A 20,368-nucleotide genomic window follows, 5' to 3' on the forward strand; every position below is an offset into this window, starting at 1 on the left:
TCGGTCTCCGTAGAGAATTTTTTGGTGACTTCAATTTGATCTCTCAAACGGTCGTTCAAAAGACTCAAAGTTTTCTTTTCTTCCCCTAAAAGAAGTTGCATGAGGCGAAGGGAACTACTTGTAGCCTCTTTTTCCCATTTGGCAATGAAACTGGGGTTCTTATGTCGTGCTCCTGCAGAAATATTAATTCTTAATCCTCGTGGGACGATACCAGCCTTCAGATAATTTTCGAGGCTCTGTACCTCCCACCAGGATATAATCTGGTCGCGATATACCTTAGTGAGTTCTTTAAAGGCAACGCTATATGTGGGGAGATACTTTTTCTGTGTGAACGTATGTTCTGAAAATACCTCCTTTGCTTCAGCTAGCCATTGGTCCGTATTTAGGCCAGTTGACAGAAAACCTGCCATACCCAAAGAACAATTAGAAATACAGCACAAAAGTGGATTAAATACCCACAAATTCTCACGATACAGAGTAGCAAATCAGCAATAGAGAAATAACATAAAACATAACTTTTAATGATAAATGTAAAAGCTACCAAAGATAATAGTGCAAAATCACTAGATCAAAGCCACAGACCATAATGGAGGTAACTGTATAAGTCTCTGTAACAGATTACTACCAATATATACATGTGGCTATTCCAAGTCCAAAGATTTGAAAAAGATTGGACCAAAAAAGTACTTGGTCTAAATCAATAAGAAGAAGACCAAGTAAAAAATGAACAGTTTCCTTATTAGAGGAACTAAAAAGACCTCTACCCTGTAAAGGTTATCAAGGAATATGCCTATTCATGTACAGTGGGGAAAAAAAGTATGTAGTCAGTCAGCAATAGTGCAAGTTCCACCACTTAAAAAGATGAGAGGCGTCTGTAATTTACATCATAGGTAGACCTCAACTATGGGAGACAAACTGAGAAAAAAAAATCCAGAAAATCACATTGTCTGTTTTGTTTTCATTTTATTTGCATATTATGGTGGAAAATAAGTATTTGGTCAGAAACAAGCAATCAAGATTTCTGGCTCTCACAGACCTGTAACTTCTTCTTTAAGAGTCTCCTCTTTCCTCCACTCATTACCTGTAGTAATGGCACCTGTTTAAACTTGTTATCAGTATAAAAAGACACCTGTGCACACCCTCAAACAGTCTGACTCCAAACTCCACTATGGTGAAGACCAAAGAGCTGTCAAAGGACACCAGAAACAAAATTGTAGCCCTGCACCAGGCTGGAAAGACTGAATCTGCAATAGCCAACCAGCTTGGAGTGAAGAAATCAACTGTGGGAGCAATAATTAGAAAATGGAAGACATACAAGACCACTGATAATCTCCCTCGATCTGGTGCTCCACGCAAAATCCCACCCCGTGGGGTCAGAATGATCACAAGAACGGTGAGCAAAAATCCCAGAACCACGCGGGGGGACCTAGTGAATGAACTGCAGAGAGCTGGGACCAATGTAACAAGGCCTACCATAAGTAACACACTACGCCACCATGGACTCAGATCCTGCAGTGCCAGACGTGTCCCACTGCTTAAGCCTGTACATGTCCGGGCCCGTCTGAAGTTTGCTAGAGAGCATTTGGATGATCCAGAGGAGTTTTGGGAGAATGTCCTATGGTCTGATGAAACCAAACTGGAACTGTTTGGTAGAAACACAACTTGTTGTGTTTGGAGGAAAAAGAATACTGAGTTGCATCCATCAAACACCATACCTACTGTAAAGCAAGGTGGTGGAAACATCATGCTTTGGGGCTGTTTCTCTGCAAAGGGGCCAGGACGACTGATCAGGGTACATGAAAGAATGAATGGGGCCATGTATCGTGAGATTTTGAGTGCAAACCTCCTTCCATCAGCAAGGGCATTGAAGATGAAACGTGGCTGGGTCTTTCAACATGACAATGATCCAAAGCACACCGCCAGGGCAACGAAGGAGTGGCTTCGTAAGAAGCATTTCAAGGTCCTGGAGTGGCCTAGCCAGTCTCCAGATCTCAACCCTATAGAAAACCTTTGGAGGGAGTTGAAAGTCCGTGTTGCCAAGCGAAAAGCCAAAAACATCACTGCTCTAGAGGAGATCTGCATGGAGGAATGGGCCAACATACCAACAACAGTGTGTGGCAACCTTGTGAAGACTTACAGAAAACGTTTGACCTCTGTCATTGCCAACAAAGGATATATCACAAAGTATTGAGATGAAATTTTGTTTCTGACCAAATACTTATTTTCCACCATAATATGCAAATAAAATGAAAACAAAACAGACAATGTGATTTTCTGGATTTTTTTTTCTCAGTTTGTCTCCCATAGTTGAGGTCTACCTATGATGTAAATTACAGACGCCTCTCATCTTTTTAAGTGGTGGAACTTGCACTATTGCTGACTGACTAAATACTTTTTTCCCCACTGTATATAACAAAGACATCAAAATAATAAGGCCATCAACATAATGTGAAAAGGAAAGATCTCACCACATGAAGATGGAGGATGTCCAGGGTCAGATGTCCCATCAGAGTCATGTCAGGTCAAGAAGAAAAGGGGGATTCACCCTATTCAAGCCCTGTTTAAGCTACAAATTCTAACACCCATGACTCCCGCCCTAACAAGGGCAGTCCACATCTAATCCCTATAAACCATAGCCCTACAAAGTCCCTGTGCATCCCGACACGTTTCGTCACTTATTGACTCTTCAGGGGACCTATTAGCACAAATTGGGCATCATCACAGAGTATACAGGTTGCCTCCTAAGATGACAATGGAGTGAGGCAGACTGATGAGGAGGGCACTTAAATAAACTGCCAATCAAATAGAATACATCCACCTGAGATGACTTGGAACGCACGCCGTCCACCATTACCCCTTATGGGACGCAGGCACATGATGAGTAAGAAACGCCCACCTCCTATACCTCATTCAAATCCAAGCAATAGTTTGTAAACACCGGCGTGTCCCGCGGCAAAAGCCGCCCTATTTCCGGTTGCGTCATACTGCCCAAAAGCAAAATGGCCGCCACACTTCCGGTCATGCGCACTCATCGGTGCCAGCAAACAAAGGCCGCCCTATTTCCGGTTGCGTCATACTGCCCAAAAGCAAAATGGCCGACACACTTCCGGTCATGCGCACACATATTTAATCGGTGCCAGCAGGGCGGAAGTAAAACATGCGACAAGGGTCGCAATACTTCCAAATGACAATACTGCCAGAAGGCAATATGGCCACCGAAACTTCCGGTCATGCGCGCTTTAATCAGTCCATGAGCCGATATTTGACAAGCGGATGGACAGATTGTGCATCTCTAAAAGGCCTCAACCACAACAAAGATAGCGAAAAATAGTACCCAACAACCTAGATCATGGGATGGATAATGTCCCAATCAGAAGGCCTCAAAAGAACAATGCTAACAATGTTATTTTCCACCTTTGTTTTCTTTATTTTGATTTTGGCATTGTTCTTTTGAGGCCTTCTGATTGGGACATTATCCATCCCATGATCTAGGTTGTTGGGTACTATTTTTCGCTATCTTTGTTGTGGTTGAGGCCTTTTAGAGATGCACAATCTGTCCATCCACTTGTCAAATATTGGCTCATGGACTGATTAAAGCGCGCATGACCGGAAGTTTCGGTGGCCATATTGCCTTCTGGCAGTATTGTCATTTGGAAGTATTGCGACCCTTGTCGCATGTTTTACTTCCGCCCTGCTGGCACCGATTAAATATGTGTGCGCATGACCGGAAGTGTGGCGGCCATTTTGCTTTTGGGCAGTATGACGCAACCGGAAATAGGGCGGCTTTTGCCGCGGGACACGCCGGTGTTTACACGCTATTGCTTGGATTTGAATGAGGTATAGGAGGTGGGCGTTTCTTACTCATCATGTGCCTGCGTCCCATAAGGGGTAATGGTGGACGGCGTGCGTTCCAAGTCATCTCAGGTGGATGTATTCTATTTGATTGGCAGTTTATTTCAGTGCCCTCCTCATCAGTCTGCCTCACTCCATTGTCATCTTAGGAGGCAGCCTGTATACTCTGTGATGATGCCCAATTTGTGCTAATAGGTCCCCTGAAGAGTCAATAAGTGACGAAACGCGTCGGGATGCACAGGGACTTTGTAGGGCTATGGTTTATAGGGATTAGATGTGGACTGCCCTTGTTAGGGCGGGAGTCATGGGTGTTAGAATTTGTAGCTTAAACAGGGCTTGAATAGGGTGAATCCCCCTTTTCTTCTTGACCTGACATGACTCTGATGGGACATCTGACCCTGGACATCCTCCATCTTCATGTGGTGAGATCTTTCCTTTTCACATTATGTTGATGGCTTTATTATTTTGATGTCTTTGTTATATACATGAATAGGCATATTCCTTGATAACCTTTACAGGGTAGAGGTCTTTTTAGTTCCTCTAATAAGGAAACTGTTCATTTTTTACTTGGTCTTCTTCTTATTGATTTAGACCAAGTACTTTTTTGGTCCAATCTTTTTCAAACCTTTGGACTTGGAATAGCCACATGTATATATTGGTAGTAATCTGTTACAGAGACTTATACAGTTACCTCCATTATGGTCTGTGGCATTTGATCTAGTGATTTTGCACTATTATCTTTGGTAGCTTTTACATTTAGCATTAAAAGTTATGTTTTATGTTATTTCTCTATTGCTGATTTGCTTCTCTTTTTAAACCCAGTGGGAGCTTTATACATCTACTATATATTCAGTTCCAGGAAGTCGGCTTGTTATGCATCGTTCTGACTATGTGAAGAGAAAGAAAGTCATTTGGAACAGAAAACCATAATAAAGCAAAGTGAAATAAATCAGCTTAAAATTTGGAGCCTATTTAGCTTTAAAAAAAAAAAAATGAAATGGGAACTCTTTGATATGTCCACCACTGGGTGTACAGTACTGTACAGTAAACTACAGTTCTTTGTGTTCTGTGGCTCATTATAGCAGCACGCTCTGTAGCATGATAGGGTATTGCAACTGAAATGTCGGTAATGTTAAAGGGTACCTGTCACTGAAAGCTGGCGGCCTATGTAAATGCCCTGTGTCCGGTCCGATGGGCAGTGTTTCTTCTTCTTTCTCCACCCCATGCGTGGCCCCCATCCGCGATCTTTGCCGGTATTAAAGAAGTTCAACTCCATAGTTTGCGCGTGCGCAAAGCAATCTTGCTTCGCACACGCGCAGTATGCTTTGCCCAAGTGCGGGCAAAGCCGAAAATCATTACTGCGCATGCGCTGGTACACTATGTCCTGGAACACAGCGAAATACTTCGGGGACATAGATTTCTTTGCGCACGCGTGAACTATGGAGTTGAACTTCTCTAATACCGGCAAAGATTGCGGACGGGGACCATGGATGGGATGGAGAAAGAAGAAACACCGCCCATCGGACAGGACATAGGCCATTTACATAGGTCTCCAGCTTCCGGTGACAGATTCCATTTAAAGGAAATCTGTCAGTAGCATCAACCCATGTTTGTGTATTCTTGTACATAGGGGATAGTATCATAGTATTTTTTGGACTATAAGATGCACTTTTTTCCCCCAAAATTTTGTGGAAAATGGGGATGCGTCTTATAGTTGGAATATACTTGCAAGTAGTGTGGTGGCAGCAGGAGTCAGGAGATTCTGCGGCGGTCCGACGCTGCAGGGCGATGATCACACTCCCTTCCCAGGCTGGTGTGGCAGTATTCGGCAGTGCGGAGTGGTGCAGGGGCTCCACCGAAATTTTCAGAAAGCCTGGAGCTCCCGCAATGAGATCTTGTCCCGAGATCTTGGGAAACGAGATCTCTGTGCTGAGATCTCAATCTGCGCATGCGCCGACCCGACGGTCATTTTCCCGTCGCAGCAGTAGGGGCTTTCACAAAATGTCGATGGAGCCCAGCACCATTGAGCATTGATGAACCTGCTGCACCAGCCTGGGATGGGATTTCCAGGAGGCCACTGCTTCACATCAATGGATATGCCGGAGCTCCGGGCTTTCAGAAAATGTCGGCGGAGACCCCACACCACGAGCACCGCAGAACCTGCCACACCAGTCTGGGATGGGAGTCATATCATCGCCGGACCACCAAACACCCCCTGTGACCACGCTCCACAAGCGCTACTGATTTCCCCCGGTAAGCTGAAATTAGACTGTAAGACGGACCCCATTTGAAGAATTAATTTGAAAATTTGGGGTGCGTCTAGTTAGAAAAATACGGTATATTCTTATACATTGGAGCAGATTTAAAGGGAATTTTTTGGTAGGATCTATCCTCCTAAGCAGACCATATGGACATGTAGGTCGTAGAAAGTTGAATAAAATGATACCTTGATATCTATGATCTGATGTCTTATTCCAGAGAAATCCCCGTTTTTTAAAATATGTAAATGAGCTGTTAAGATCTATGGGCCGGATATAGATCTCCCCAAGAATCTGTCTGCATAGATTATTGTAAATAAAAGGGGACGTTACCAGTGTCAGACATGTAATGACTGACAGTCTGCTGTACTGATCTACATAGCTCACACTGGTAATGCCCCCCATTTATTTGAAATAATCCCTGGAGACAGATTCTCAGGGAGATCTACATCCAGCCCATAGATCTTAACAGTTCATTTACATATTAATAAAAACATGGATTTCTCAGGAGTAAGATATCGGATCGCAGATATCAATGTATCATTTTATTCGTCTTCCTTTGACCTACATGACCATACAGACGGCTCAGGGGTGTTGATCCTTCTTACAGATGCCCTTTAAATGCTCACAATGACTGGAGTTGTCATGATGCATGAAGAACACAAAAGGTTAACGCTGAAAAATAAAGAGAAAACCGCAGAATTGGCGTCTCTTCGAGTACAGTTATAACTATAAGCTATGCACAGATACCTTCCCTTCTGTGTTACCCCCGCGCTTCAGTTAGTGGACGTTGTAGTTGGTAATAATGCCGCCTTGTACTATGCAGGCTGTAAATAATGTGATCTGTGACGGTGCACCTGCTACCTGCCATTCCTCCCTCATCCGCCGATGCAGTAACTCTTCTGTCTCTTTTGCGTCATTCAGTAGATGGAATCCAATTTATCCTCCTACGTTTTATAGTTGTGTAAATAAGTAAGTGTCAGGCCGGAGTGAAGCTAATGTAAATTAAGCTCACCTCATCTGGACATGTCGGAGATTTCATTATTTTTAAGATATTTCTATTTATCCTCTGAAGCTATAGAAAAACAAGGAAACAATGGCAAATGTAGCTACAAAGCAAAGACTAAAACAGTAGCTAAATTGAAGAAGTCTAAAGCAGATGCCCAGAAACTTCAATACAGACCATTAATAGAGAGGTCAACCAAAAAGAGCCCTTCACCGTGTATCACTCTAGCCAGGGTCGCGGTCACATGCCTGGGTCATGGCACCAATGGGTCATTACTCAGATGACCGGGCTGGTGGCCAACCTATATCATATTAGGGGCAAGGAAGCATCATGGTGTGTATATGACCCACTATACATCATACATATATACAGTAGCAATCAAAATTATTGAGAATCCTATGCTTCTCTGCATATATCACTGAGCTACCTCCATCCTTCACTGTATGTATCACCGAAAACACTCCATGCTTCACTGTAGGTGTCACCAAGCTGACACCATGCTTCTGTGGTACTAGCAGGTACGCAGGATGCAGTGACGAGTCGCAAGACGATTTGGTGTTTTTGTAATAACGTTTATGGGCCTAGAGGTGACATTCCTCAGGCTCGACCTGACCGGCAAAAAGGGGAACATGGGTTGCCCTCGCAGGGGCCCAATACAAATAAACACAAACGATAGAACACGACTACTTCTGGCAATAGCCGGTCACTATAGGGCCGCGGAATGCCAGACTACTGGTCCTTAATCGTAAAGTCAACTTAGCCGTTCAGATGTCCCTTGCAGTTCGGGTTGGTGGTCTTTCGGCGTAGTAGTTGCTGGGCCCAGTGGCTGAGATGATGGCGAAGTCTTCGCGCGCTCCGGCGCACTGATGACACTGGAGCCCCACAGGCTCCGGCGGGGTCCTTGGACGATTGGGCTGCAGCCCCCGCTTGGGGCAAGCAGCAGCAATGGGTGGTGGCAGGTGACAGGAAGCTAACGGCTGCGACGGGGAGTCCGCAGTCAGCAGAGGCCTGGCCGTGGGCTGGAGTGGGGCAGCAAGTCCCAGATAGTCGCCTCGGTACTGTCCCTCTGGAGTTCTCAGTGAGCGTCCTCCCTGGCACTGGTGAGTCGCTCTCCCTTGCAACAGCTTCCACTGTCTCCTGCTCTCTCTGTGTCGGTCTGCTGACTCATCGCCCTGGGAATTCCCCACCTTCTTTATATTGGTCCCTCCCCCAGCCCATCTGTCTGTCACAGTGGTCCGGCCCTGAATCCTGTCCCCCGGGGACAGTTTCCCCCGGAACCCAGATGACGGCTCCCATGGTTCCGGCCCGGTCACTCGACGGGGACCGTTCCTCCCACACTTCATTGTAAACATCACCGAGCTGCTGCCATAATTCACTATAGGACTCACCAAGCCATCATCAAACTTTACTGTAGATGGATCGCCCTCACCCAGGACGGCGGGGTACTCGGAGCCGGGTCTGGTGGATTTCAATGGGAGATGTCACAGTAGCTGTGACCAGGTCCGTGGCCCTGTGCGTCCATTGTAAAAGGGGAATGTCGAGTGTGCGGATGATGATTAAAGTTTATTAGTGAATGATTCGTGACGCCACCTGTGGTGTTCGGCAATGAAGATGTTAAGCCGACGCTGCAGACAGATCCTCTGGGACAGATGGTGTGGTGCAGCAAGGATTGTGTAGCCCTCCACAGGCAGGGCTGTAGTCCCAGGGCAGTGTAGATGAAGTGACGGTGAGGGGAGACGTGGATGGTGCAGTATTAGGCACAAAGGTGTAGCAGTGCTGAGTGGGTTGGCGCAGGAATAAGCGGAGGACACCAGGGCATGCAGTTCCAAAGCTTTACTCACAGTCTGTTGAGCATACAGGTGCCCGCATCCGTGCCGTGTCCTCTGGGTCAGAGGCTGAGCAAACCTCCCGGCAAGATGAAGTGCTCCCTTCCAACACTCCGCCAACATATGTGCCTTTTCTGAACGTCTCCCTTTTGTGCCTATAGTGAAGTACTCACAGTACTGAGTTACACTGGAGTTCCTCCTTTCAGATGTTCCTATGAACCCTTCTTGTACGGCAGTCAGCTGTAGCCTGCTTCGGGGACTCCTTACTACTAAGTCCCGGCTCACTCTTGTTGCTGTTGTGTCGCCAAGTCTTGTGTGGGAATAAAGTGGTGAGGTGACAACTTCTATTCCTCCGGTGTCTGTCGCAGGACCATTAGTTTCCATACAACCTCGGGGACCGGACCCCGGCCTTGCGCTGTGAACTTAGGAAGGGTTCTGCTCTAACCCTAATCCTCAGTCCTTCTCTCCTTACGTTCCGTACTAATCCTTCTTCCTTATGGAGAGAGTCAGGCTTTCTCTCAATGTTCCTTTTCTGTGCCAGCGGACCCAGGTCCCTGAGGTTGGCTGCAGCACTTGTCAAGGGTGCTTCAGCAGCACCGCCTCCTCAAGTAACGAGGACACAGATAGTCCTCCACATGCACTCTCTTACCTGCAGCCACGGGAGTCCTGGCGTCTAACGTGGGTAGGAGCAGAGTAGCTTGAGGACCTGCGGGAGGTGGAGCAACGATGAAGAGCTAGGTGCGCACAGGACCTACGATCATGTGACTGCAGGGGGTGGGGCTTAGCGTCCTACTACTGCAGATGATGTAGTATACTCGCTACAGGAATACTGAAGTAGAGGGAGAGGGGAACTCAGGTCAGGCAAGCCAGGAGGTCATACACAGGGAGGGCAGCGAGGTACAGGAGGGATAATCACAGAAAGGTCAATACGTAGCCAGGGGTCATACACAGAGCGGGCAGCGAGGTACAGGAGGGATAATCACAGAAAGGTCAATACGCAGCCAGGGGTCATACACAGAGCGGGCATAGAGGTACAGAGTCAGAATACAAGAGAAGTTAACCGAGACAGGACCGAATCAAACACTAAGCAAGCATACGAAGACAGGCATGAAGCACAGACAGAACAGGGTCAGGCACACTCAGCTAGGAGTATAAACAACAGGGTACGGCTCCTCCATGAGGCTATAAGAACCCTCCCCAGATCCATAGAGAGGCTTCCCAGATTAACCTCTGCACCGCTTAACCTGGAGCCTCAGTAAACCATGACAGCACTTCCTTCATCCATCCCACTCAGGGGATCTTCACTCTGCCTCTGACTCTGTCAGACTGCCCAAATCCTAAACTCTTCCCACTCTTTTGGTGCCAACTAAACTCCACCCGCCTCCCAGCACGTTTCGTGTTCCAAGCAGAGAGCCACCAAAGGGTGCTTTGCTACACTACTGTGTTGTGTGGGATGCAGGTGTTGGAGCGTGTTCAGGGGTCTCCACCTTACCTGAATGGTGGGGCACCACACCTTAGGAGGAGGTGCAGTACCTCTGTGGCGACTGAACCCTCAGGGGCACCACATAGACATCACTGAGCCACTGCCATGCTTTACTGTACGCATCACAGAACCACAGCCATGTTTCACTGTAGACATCACTGAGTCCCTGCCATGCTTCCTTGTAGACATCACCAAGCCACCATTATGGTTCAATGTAGGCATCACTGAACCCCCGCCATTCTATACTGAAGACATCAAAGAGCCTCTGCTGTGCTTCATTGAAGACATCAGCGAGCCACCACCATGGTTCACTGTAAACATCATCAAGCAACTGCCACGGTTCACTGTAGATATCACAGAGCCACCTCGATGCTATATTGTAGGCATCACTGAACCTCCACTGCAGGTAACACTGCAGGCAATAATGAGCCACCATTGTTCACTGTAGACATCACAGAGTCACTGCCATGCTATACTGTAGGCATCACCAAATCCCTGACGTGATCCACTGTAGACATCACAGAGCCACCACCATGGTTCACTGTAGGCACGACTGTGTCCCCAACATGCTATACTGTATGCATCACCAAGCCCCTAACCCACTAATAGGGTGTATTGGAATGGGTTTATATTAGGGAAAATCCCTTTAAAGGGAATATTACATTTTCAGGAAAGTTGCATCTTTAGATGCAGTTTTTCTGCTGCTGAATTGACTGTTGCTGTCAACGGAAGTGACATCATGTTGACAACGCTGCAGCCAATCAATGAGCTCAGAATCTATATAGATAGAGCTACTGAGCTCAGTGATTGGCTGCAGAGTTGTCAATGTGACAACATTGCTGCGGCCAATCAACAAACACCGAGGCAGATGCAGAGACTTAGTGCCATACCTGGGGAGGGTGAGCAAAGTACAGCATGTTATGGACATTAAACTACACCTTGGGGTACAACTTTCTTGAAAAAGTAAAACTATATAAGATGGAGATGTCCTGTAAAGATGCATGATGCGATCTAAGGATTATGATCTCTCGTGAGCCCAAAGTCAGTCACGTGGAAAACAGTGTCCAAAATGAAAACATGAAAAACTATCCTGCCTTACTGAGTTCTGACCTGCAGGCTAATAATGGACCTAAAAACCTGAGGGAATGATTTTTAATTTTTTTTTAAGGTTGAGCATTAAAATCCAGCATATGTGATTACTTTGAACATCTCTGCCAAGATGACTTCAACAGCTTGAAAACTGCTGATAAACACCATGAAAAAAAAAAAAAAACATCCAGGAGCAAAGTTCATTCAGGCTCTCTCTGTCTGTCCGGATAGACTTGGATGACTGCCACCGGGAGAATCAGACGTGATTTGGGCCGGGGTTGTAGGAGACAATCTGTTCCAGTAGCACTGGGGCCTGAAAACGAGTCCCTACATCAATAATACAACGTTCGCTGTCTTTTCATCTTCAGAAAATATTTTACTTACAGACTGAGTGGCCGCAGAAGAGGACGCGATGAATAAATCCAATTTCCCGTCATTGTCCAGACCATTACATCACGGGATCGGCGGAGATTCTGACATTGTATCATTATACAGTTCAGATTGTGTAATAATATATTGTCAGATTAATCACCCAATGGGGCAATAGATTATAATATTTGGTAAATGACAATTTGTTGCTCACCACTCTTCACTCCACCAGCGATCTCCAGCTCCCATCACGAGCTCTTTGGTTCTGGACCTTCTGGTGAAGGATTTAAGGAGGTGGAGAAATCGTCCAATGATGTCTGCTTCGCATCTAGATTTAGACTTTTGTCTTACCCATCTCGGTTTTCCCACCTGCTATATGTACTCTGACTCCGTCTAGGTTGGTCGAATAGTTAAAGGAGTTATCTGGGAATTTTTTCCCATACGGAACTAAGAACTAAACAACCGGTTATGCTGCCCTCTGACAGCTCAGAGCGGTCCCCGACTGCTCCTGTCTGAAATTCTCCTGCCTCCTGTGATGTCGCGTTGGCAGAGCAGTTCCTTTTCTTCTGCTCTGCTCTGTCGATGGCGCGTCACTGCCGACATCTTGTTCATTCACAACCGACTCTCCGATGCATTCGGTTGAGCCGGCTGTGAATCAACATGATGTCGACAAAGCAAAGCAGAAGAGAAGGAACTGCCCTGTAAATGTAGCGTGTCAGAAAACAGAAGAATCACCGGACATTGTTAATAAGTTCTTAGCTAAAAAAGGAAAAAAGTTCTGGATAATCCCTTTAAGTCCTTGTTTACTACTTCTATGACTTAGTTTTAACTTTGCTTCTTCATCTTCCCAAGATGGTCCTATTACCCACCTGCTGCCAAATGTGCAAACAATTATCTCTTCCAAATCCAGAAGCTGGTGAATTCCAATTTCATCCACCCAAATCTACTTTCAGTATTTGGATCAGTACAGTGACTCCATCAGCAGAATAGTGAGTGCAGCTCTGGAGCATAATACAGGATGTAACTCAGGATCAGAAATGTATGTACACAGTGACTGCACCAGCAGAATAGTGAGTGCAGCTCTGGGGTATAATACAGGATGGAACTCAGGATCAGTATTGTATGTACACAGTGATTGCACCAGCAGAATAGTGAGTGCAGCTCTGGAGTATAATACAGGATGCAACTCAGGATCAGTACAGGATCAGTAATGTAATGTATGTACACAGTGACTGCACCAGCAGAATAGTGAGTGCAGCTCTGGAGTATAATACAGGATGTAACTCAGGATCAGTAATGTAATGTATGTACACAGTGACTGCACCAGCAGAATAGTGAGTGCAGCTCTGGAGTATAATACAGGATGTAACTCAGGATCAGTAATGTAATGTATGTACACAGTGACTGCACCAGCAGAATAGTGAGTGCAGCTCTGGAGTATAATACACGATGTAACTCAGGATCAGTAATGTAATGTATGTACACAGTGACTGCTCCAGCAGAATAGCGAGTGCAGCTCTAGAGCATGTAAAGGGCTGCTCTCTTCTAATACAGGAGTTCCTAAATGTAATGTCAATAGGTATTAGGCTTTGTGCACACGTTGCGGAATTGCTGTGGAAATGACCGCGGGAATTCCGCAACTCCCTGCCACGGGAAATACGCTACAGTAGAATTCCGCATGCGTAATTTCCGCATATTTCCCGTAAAAAACTAGCGTTTAGGAAGCATAATATAGCTTGCAGAATGCTAGCGTTTTACAAGCGATCTGTAGCATCACTCGGAAAACTGATTGACAGGTTGGTCACACTCGTCAAACATAGTGTTTGACTAGTGTGACCAACGTTTTACTATTGAGGCTGCCTATGCGGGATCAGTAGTAAAAAGATATAAAGTTTAAAATAATAAAAAAATAAAAAATGCTGTTATTCTCAGCTTCCGGTGTCCCACGCAGCGTCCCCAGGCCTCAGCGATGCTCCCGGCATCTTCTGGTCCCAGTGATCTCTTGCAGAAATGACCTTTGATGACGTAGTAGTCTCGTGAGGCCTGGGGACGCTGCGTGGGACGCCGGAAGGTGAGAATAACAGCATTTTTTATTTTAATTCTTTTTTTTTACAGGGATATGGTACCCAGAGCCTGGAGGAGAATCTCCTCTCCTCCAGACCCTGGGTACCATCCGCAAATTTTCCGCTTACTTTGTGCATGGTGGGCACAGCCACATGCGGAAAGTAAGCAGAACAATGGATTCCTATGTGTGCAGAATTCCCGCGATACCGCACAAAGAATGAGCATGCTGCATATTTTTCTGGTATGTGATTTTGCCATGGAAATATATGCAGCATTAGCACAGCGTGTGCGGAATGCCATTGAATTCTATGGGCTGCTTATTTTATGCGTTTTTGCAGCGTTATTGCGGCGAAAAAACGCTGCAAAAATGCATAAAATGTGCAGGAATTTCGAACGTGTGCACACAGCCTTACAGTAAATCATCAAGACAGCGCCTGTAACTGTAACCTCTTCCAATATAACGGCTCGTTTTTAGTAGGTTCTTTCTCTTTAAATCTTTTACAATGCTTATGTCTTCAGTACACTGTGAAATTGTGTAAGCGCTGCCCTTCATCAAGAGCTGGCAGAGCAACAAAACTGCGCGGCTTGATTACACTGACCCAGGAATCTCTCTCTATAAAATACTTGCATACAAATATAACTGGTAAGATCTCCCCCGCCGCGCTGTAATGTGCTTATTTTTTTACATGTCAGGCAAAGTGCTATCATGTGAACAGTGTAACATTAGTGAAATTAATTCATAAGCCAATTGTGTCTGTCACTGTGCTCCATCTAAATGCACGCCCAGCGTGCGGCAAAGAAAATTGCCTACCACAATAGTGGGGGAAACAGAAGATGGAAGCGACGTCCCCTCCGCGTTATTGGAGTTGGATAGAAGCCGCTAGTTATTGCCCTTTATTTGCATGGAAATCCTGAAATAATTAAGCCGGACGTTAATAACGTTCTCAGCTTATAAATGTTTTCTGAAACTCGCAGAGATCCGCTGCCTCCCCTTGAGAAAGGTGAACATCCGGCAAAGGCTGCGCAGTCCCAGGGAAGAGCGATGACGCTGCTTTAACTGTGTTTGATTTTGTTTTTCCATTGTTTTATTGCAGATTTTGTAGCAATTTACTTCTTATTGGTGTTTTACTCAGTCACAATATTTGTTGCAAAGGAAAAAGGGAAAGTAACAAAGTAATGAACAGTGTGATCAGCGGGGTCCTCTCTCTCCTGTAGAGTGTAAGCTATAAGGTCAGTGGGGTCCTCTCTCCTGTAGAGTGTAAGCTCTTATGGTCAGTGGGGTCCTCTCTCTCCTGTAGAGTGTAAGCTCTTATGGTCAGTGGGGTCCTCTCTCCTGTAGAGTGTAAGCTCTTATGGTCAGCGGGGTCCTCTCTCTCTCCCATAGAGTGTAAGCTCTTATGGTCAGTGGGGTCCTCTCTCTCTCCTGTAAAGTGTAAGCTCTAATGGTCAGCAGCGTCCTCTCTCTCTCCTGTAGAGTGTAAGCTCTTATGGTCAATGGGGTCCTCTCTCTCCTGTAGAGTGTAAGCTCTTATGGTCAGTGGGGTCCTCTCTCTCACCTGTAGAGTGTAAGCTCTTATGGTCAGCGGGGTCCTCTCTCTCTCCCGTAGAGTGTAAGCTCTTATGGTCAGTGGGGTCCTCTCTCTCTCCTGTAAAGTGTAAGCTCTAATGGTCAGCAGCGTCCTCTCTCTCTCCTGTAGAGTGTAAGCTCTTATGGTCAATGGGGTCCTCTCTCTCCTGTAGAGTGTAAGCTCTTATGGTCAGTGGGGTCCTCTCTCTCACCTGTAGAGTGTAAGCTCTTATGGTCAGTGGGGTCCTCTCTCTCCTGTAGAGTGTAAGCTCGTATGGTCAGTGGGGTCCTCTCTCTCTCCTGTAGAGTGTAAGCTCTTATGGTCAGGGGGTCCTCTCTCTCCTGTAGAGTGTAAGCTCTTATGGTCAGTAGGCTCCTCTCTCTCCTGTAGAGTGTAAGCTCTTATGGTCAGTGGGGTCCTCTCTCTCTTGTAGAGTGTAAGCTCTTATGGTCAGTGGGGTCCTCTCTCCTGTAGAGTGTAAGCTCTTAGGGTCACTGGGGTCCTCTCTCTCTCCTGTAGAGTGTAAGCTCTTAGGGTCAGTGGGGTCCTCTCTCTCTCCTGTAGAGTGTTAGCTCTTATAGTCAGTGGGGTCCTCTCTCTCTCCTGTAGTGTGTAAGCTCTTATGGTCAGCAGGGTCCTCTCTCTCTTGTAGAGTGTAAGCTCTTATGGTCAGCAGGGTCCTCTCTCTCTTGTAGAGTGTAAGCTCTTATGGTCAGGGGGGTCCTCTCTCTCTCTCTCCTGTAGAGTGTAAGCTCTTATGGTCAGTGGGGTCCTCTCTCTCCTGTAGAGTGTAAGCTCTTATGGTCAGCAGGGTCCTCTCTCTCTCCTTTAGAGTGTAAGCTCTTATGGTCAGTGGGGTCCTCTCCTGTAGAGAGTAAGCTCTTATTGTCAGCGGGGTCCTCTCTCTCCTGTAGAGTGTAAGCTCTTATGGTCAGTGGGGTCCTCTCTCTCCTGTAGCATGTAAGCTCTTATGGTCAGCAGGGTCCTCTCTCTCCTGTAGAGTGTAAGCTCTTATGGTCAGTGGGGTCCTCTCTCTCCTGTAGAGTGTAAGCTCTTATGGTCAGTGGGGTCCTCTCTCTCCTGTAGCATGTAAGCTCTTATGGTCAGTGGGGTCCTCTCTCTCTCCTGTAGAGTGTAAGCTCTTATGGTCAGTGGAGTCCTCTCTTTCCTGTAGAGTGTAAGCTCTTATGGTCAGTGGGGTCCTCTCTTTCTCTCCTGTGGAGTGTAAGCTCTTAAGGTCAGCAGGGTCCTCTCTCCTGTAGAGTGTAAGCTCTTATGATCAGTGGAGTCCTCTCTCTAACCTGTAGAGTGTAAGCTCTTATGGTCAGTGGGGTCCTCTCTCTCCTGTAGATTTTAAGCTCTTATGGTCAGTGGGGTCCTCTTTCTCCTGTAGAATGTAAGTTCTTATGGTCAGTGGGGTCCTCTCTCTCTCCTGTAGAGTGTAAGCTCTTATGGTCAGCGGGGTCCTCTCTCTCCTGTAGAGTGTAAGCTCTTATGGTCAGTGGGGTCCTCTCTCTCTTCTGTAGAGTGTAAGCTCTTATGGTCAGTGGTGTCCTCTCTCTCCTGTAGAGTGTAAGCTCTTATGGTCAGTGGTGTCCTCTCTCTCCTGTAGAGTGTAAGCTCTTATGGTCAGCGGGGTCCTCTCTTTCCTGTAAAGTGTAAGCTCTTATGGTCAGTGGTGTCCTCTCTCTCCTGTAGAGTGTAAGCTCTTATGGTCAGTGGGGTCCTCTCTCTCCTGTAGAGTGTAAGCTCTTATGGTCAGCGGGGTCCTCTCTTTCCTGTAAAGTGTAAGCTCTTATGGTCAGCAGTGTCCTCTCTCCTGTAGAGTGTAAGCTATTATGGTCAGCAGTGTCCTCTCTCCTGTAGAGTGTAAGCTCTTATGGTCAGCAGGGTCCTCTCTCTCGCCTGTAGAGTGTAAGCTCTTATGGTCAACGGGGTCCTCTCTTTCCTGTAGAGTGTAAGCTCTTATGGTCAGTGGGGTCCTCTCTCTCCTGTAGAGCGTAAGCTCTTATGGTCAGTGGGGTCCTCTGTCTCTCCTGTAGAGTGTAAGCTCTTATGATCAGTGGGGTCCTCTCTCTCCTGTAGAGTGTAAGCTATTATGATCAGTGGGGTCCTCTCTCTCCTGTAGAGTGTAAGCTCTTATGGTCAGCAGTGTCATCTCTCCTGTAGAGTGTAAGCTCTTATGGTCAGCAGTGTCCTCTCTCCTGTAGAGTGTAAGCTCTTATGGTCAGCAGGATCCTCTCCCTCTCCTGTAGAGTGTAAGCTCTTATGGTCAGTGGAGTCCTCTCTCTCCTGTAGAATGTAAGCTCTTATAGTCAGTGGAGTCCTCTCTCTCCTGTAGAGTGTAAGCTCTTATAGTCAGCGGAGTCCTCTCTTTCCTGTAGAGTGTAAGCTCTTATGGTCAGTGGGGTCCTCTCTCTCTCCTGTGGAGTGTAAGCTCTTATGGTCAGTGGGGTCCTCTCTCTCTCCTGTAGAGTGTAAGCTCTTATGGTCAGCAGGGTCCTCTCTCCTGTAGAGTGTAAGCACTTATGGTCAGCAGGGTCCTCTCTCTCTCCTGTAGAGTGTAAGCTCTTAAGGTCAGCAGGGTTCTCGCTCCTGTAGAGTGTAAGCTCTTATGGTCAGCAGGGTCCTCTCTCTCTCCTGTAGAGTGTAAGCTCTTATGGTCAGCGGGGTCCTCTCTTTCCTGTAAAGTGTAAGCTCTTATGGTCAGCGGGGTCCTCTCTTTCCTGTAGAGTGTAAGCTCTTATGGTCAGTGGGGTCCTCTCTCTCCTGTAGAGAGTAAGCTCTTATGGTCAGTGGGGTCCTCTCTCTCTTCTGTAGAGTGTAAGCTCTTATGGTCAGTGGTGTCCTCCCTCTCCTGTAGAATGTAAGCTCTTATGGTCAGTGGGGTCCTCTCTCTCCTGTAGAGAGTAAGCTCTTATGGTCAGTGGAGTCCTCTCTCTCCTGTAGAGTGTAAGCTCTTATAGACAGCGGAGTCCTCTCTTTCCTGTAGAGTGTAAGCTCTTATGGTCAGTGAGGTCCTCTCTCTCTCCTGTGGAGTGTAAGCTCTTATGGTCAGCAGGGTCCTCTCTCCTGTAGAGTGTAAGCTCTTATGGTCAGCAGGGTCCTCTCTCCTGTAGAGTGTAAGCTCTTATGGTCAGTGGGGTCCTCTCTCTCCTGTAGAGAGTAAGCTCTTATGGTCAGTGGGGTCCTCTCTCTCTCCTGTAGAGTGTAAGCTCTTATGATCAGTGGGGTCCTCTCTCTCCTGTAGAGTGTAAGCTCTTATGATCAGTGGGGTCCTCTCTCTCCTGTAGAGTGTAAGCTCTTATGGTCAGCAGTGTCCTCTCTCCTGTAGAGTGTAAGCTCTTATGGTCAGCAGTGTCCTCTCTACTATAGAGTGTAAGCTCTTATGGTCAGCAGGATCCTCTCTCTCGCCTGTAGAGTGTAAGCTCTTATGGTCAGTGGGGTCCTCTCTCTCCTATAGAGTGTACGCTATTATGGTCAGTGGGGTCCTCTCTCTCTTCTGTAGAGTGTAAGCTCTTATGGTCAGTGGTGTCCTCCCTCTCCTGTAGAATGTAAGCTCTTATAGTCAGTGGAGTCCTCTCTCTCCTGTAGAGTGTAAGCTCTTATAGTCAGCAGAGTCCTCTCTTTCCTGTAGAGTGTAAGCTCTTATGGTCAGTGAGGTCCTCTCTCTCTCCTGTGGAGTGTAAGCTCTTATGGTCAGTGGGGTCCTCTCTCTCTCCTATAGAGTGTAAGCTCTTATGGTCAGCAGGGTCCTCTCTCCTGTAGAGTGTAAGCTCTTATGGTCAGCAGGGTCCTCTCTCTCTCCTGTAGAGTGTAAGCTCTTATGGTCAGTGGGGTCCTCTCTTTCCTGTAAAGTGTAAGCTCTTATGGTCAGCAGGGTCCTCTCTCTCCTGTAGAGTGTAAGCTCTTATGGTCAGTGGGGTCCTCTCTTTCTTCTGTAGAGTGTAAGCTCTTATGGTCAGTGGTGTCCTCTCTCTCCTGTAGAGTGTAAGCTCTTATGGTCAGTGGGGTCCTCTCTCTCCTGTAGAGTGTAAGCTCTTATGGTCAGCGGGGTCCTCTCTTTCCTGTAAAGTGTAAGCTCTTATGGTCAGTGGGGTCCTCTCTCTCCTGTAGAGAGTAAGCTCTTATGGTCAGTGGGGTCCTCTCTCTCTCCTGTAGAGTGTAAGCTCTTATGATCAGTGGGGTCCTCTCTCTCCTGTAGAGTGTATGCTCTTATGATCAGTGGGGTCCTCTCTCTCCTGTAGAGTGTAAGCTCTTATGGTCAGCAGTGTCCTCTCTCCTGTAGAGTGTAAGCTATTATGGTAAGCAGTGTCCTCTCTCTTGTAGAGTGTAAGCTCTTATGGTCAGCAGGGTCCTCTCTCTCGCCTGTAGAGTGTAAGCTCTTATGGTCAGCGGGGTCCTCTCTTTCCTGTAGAGTGTAAGCTCTTATGGTCAGTGGGGTCCTCTCTCTCCTGTAGAGAGTAAGCTCTTATGGTCAGTGGGGTCCTCTCTCTCTCCTGTAGAGTGTAAGCTCTTATGATCAGTTGGGTCCTCTCACTCCTGTAGAGTGTAAGCTCTTATGATCAGTGGGGTCTTCTCTCTCCTGTAGAGTGTAAGCTCTTATGGTCAGCAGTGTCCTCTCTCCTGTAGAGTGTAAGCTCTTATGGTCAGCAGTGTCCTCTCTCCTGTAGAGTGTAAGCTCTTATGGTCAGCAGGATCCTCTCTCTCGCCTGTAGAGTGTAAGCTCTTATGGTCAGTGGGGTCCTCTCTCTCCTGTATAGTGTACGCTCTTATGGTCATTGGGGTCCTCTCTCTCTTCTGTAGAGTGTAAGCTCTTATGGTCAGTGGTGTCCTCCCTCTCCTGTAGAATG

The 20,368-nt window shown here is 46.8% G+C and overlaps 1 protein-coding gene across 1 annotated transcript in view; it reads left to right on the forward strand.

Moving 5' to 3' along the window:
• Positions 1-586: 586 nt before the first annotated feature.
• The window catches only part of LOC141095889 (uncharacterized), a 127,190-nt gene continuing 107,408 nt past the window's right edge, over positions 587-20,368 (forward strand). Inside the window, exons 1-3 of the mRNA XM_073582265.1 lie at positions 587-592; positions 14,467-14,590; positions 15,042-15,120. Coding sequence (XP_073438366.1) covers positions 587-592; positions 14,467-14,590; positions 15,042-15,120 — 209 coding nt within the window. The remainder of the gene's footprint in view (positions 593-14,466; positions 14,591-15,041; positions 15,121-20,368) is intronic.

The sequence above is a fragment of the Dendrobates tinctorius genome, unplaced genomic scaffold, assembly GCF_039654945.1.
Source record: "Dendrobates tinctorius isolate UK_male_01 unplaced genomic scaffold, ASM3965494v1 ptg000070l, whole genome shotgun sequence".
NCBI lineage: Eukaryota > Metazoa > Chordata > Amphibia > Anura > Dendrobatidae > Dendrobates > Dendrobates tinctorius.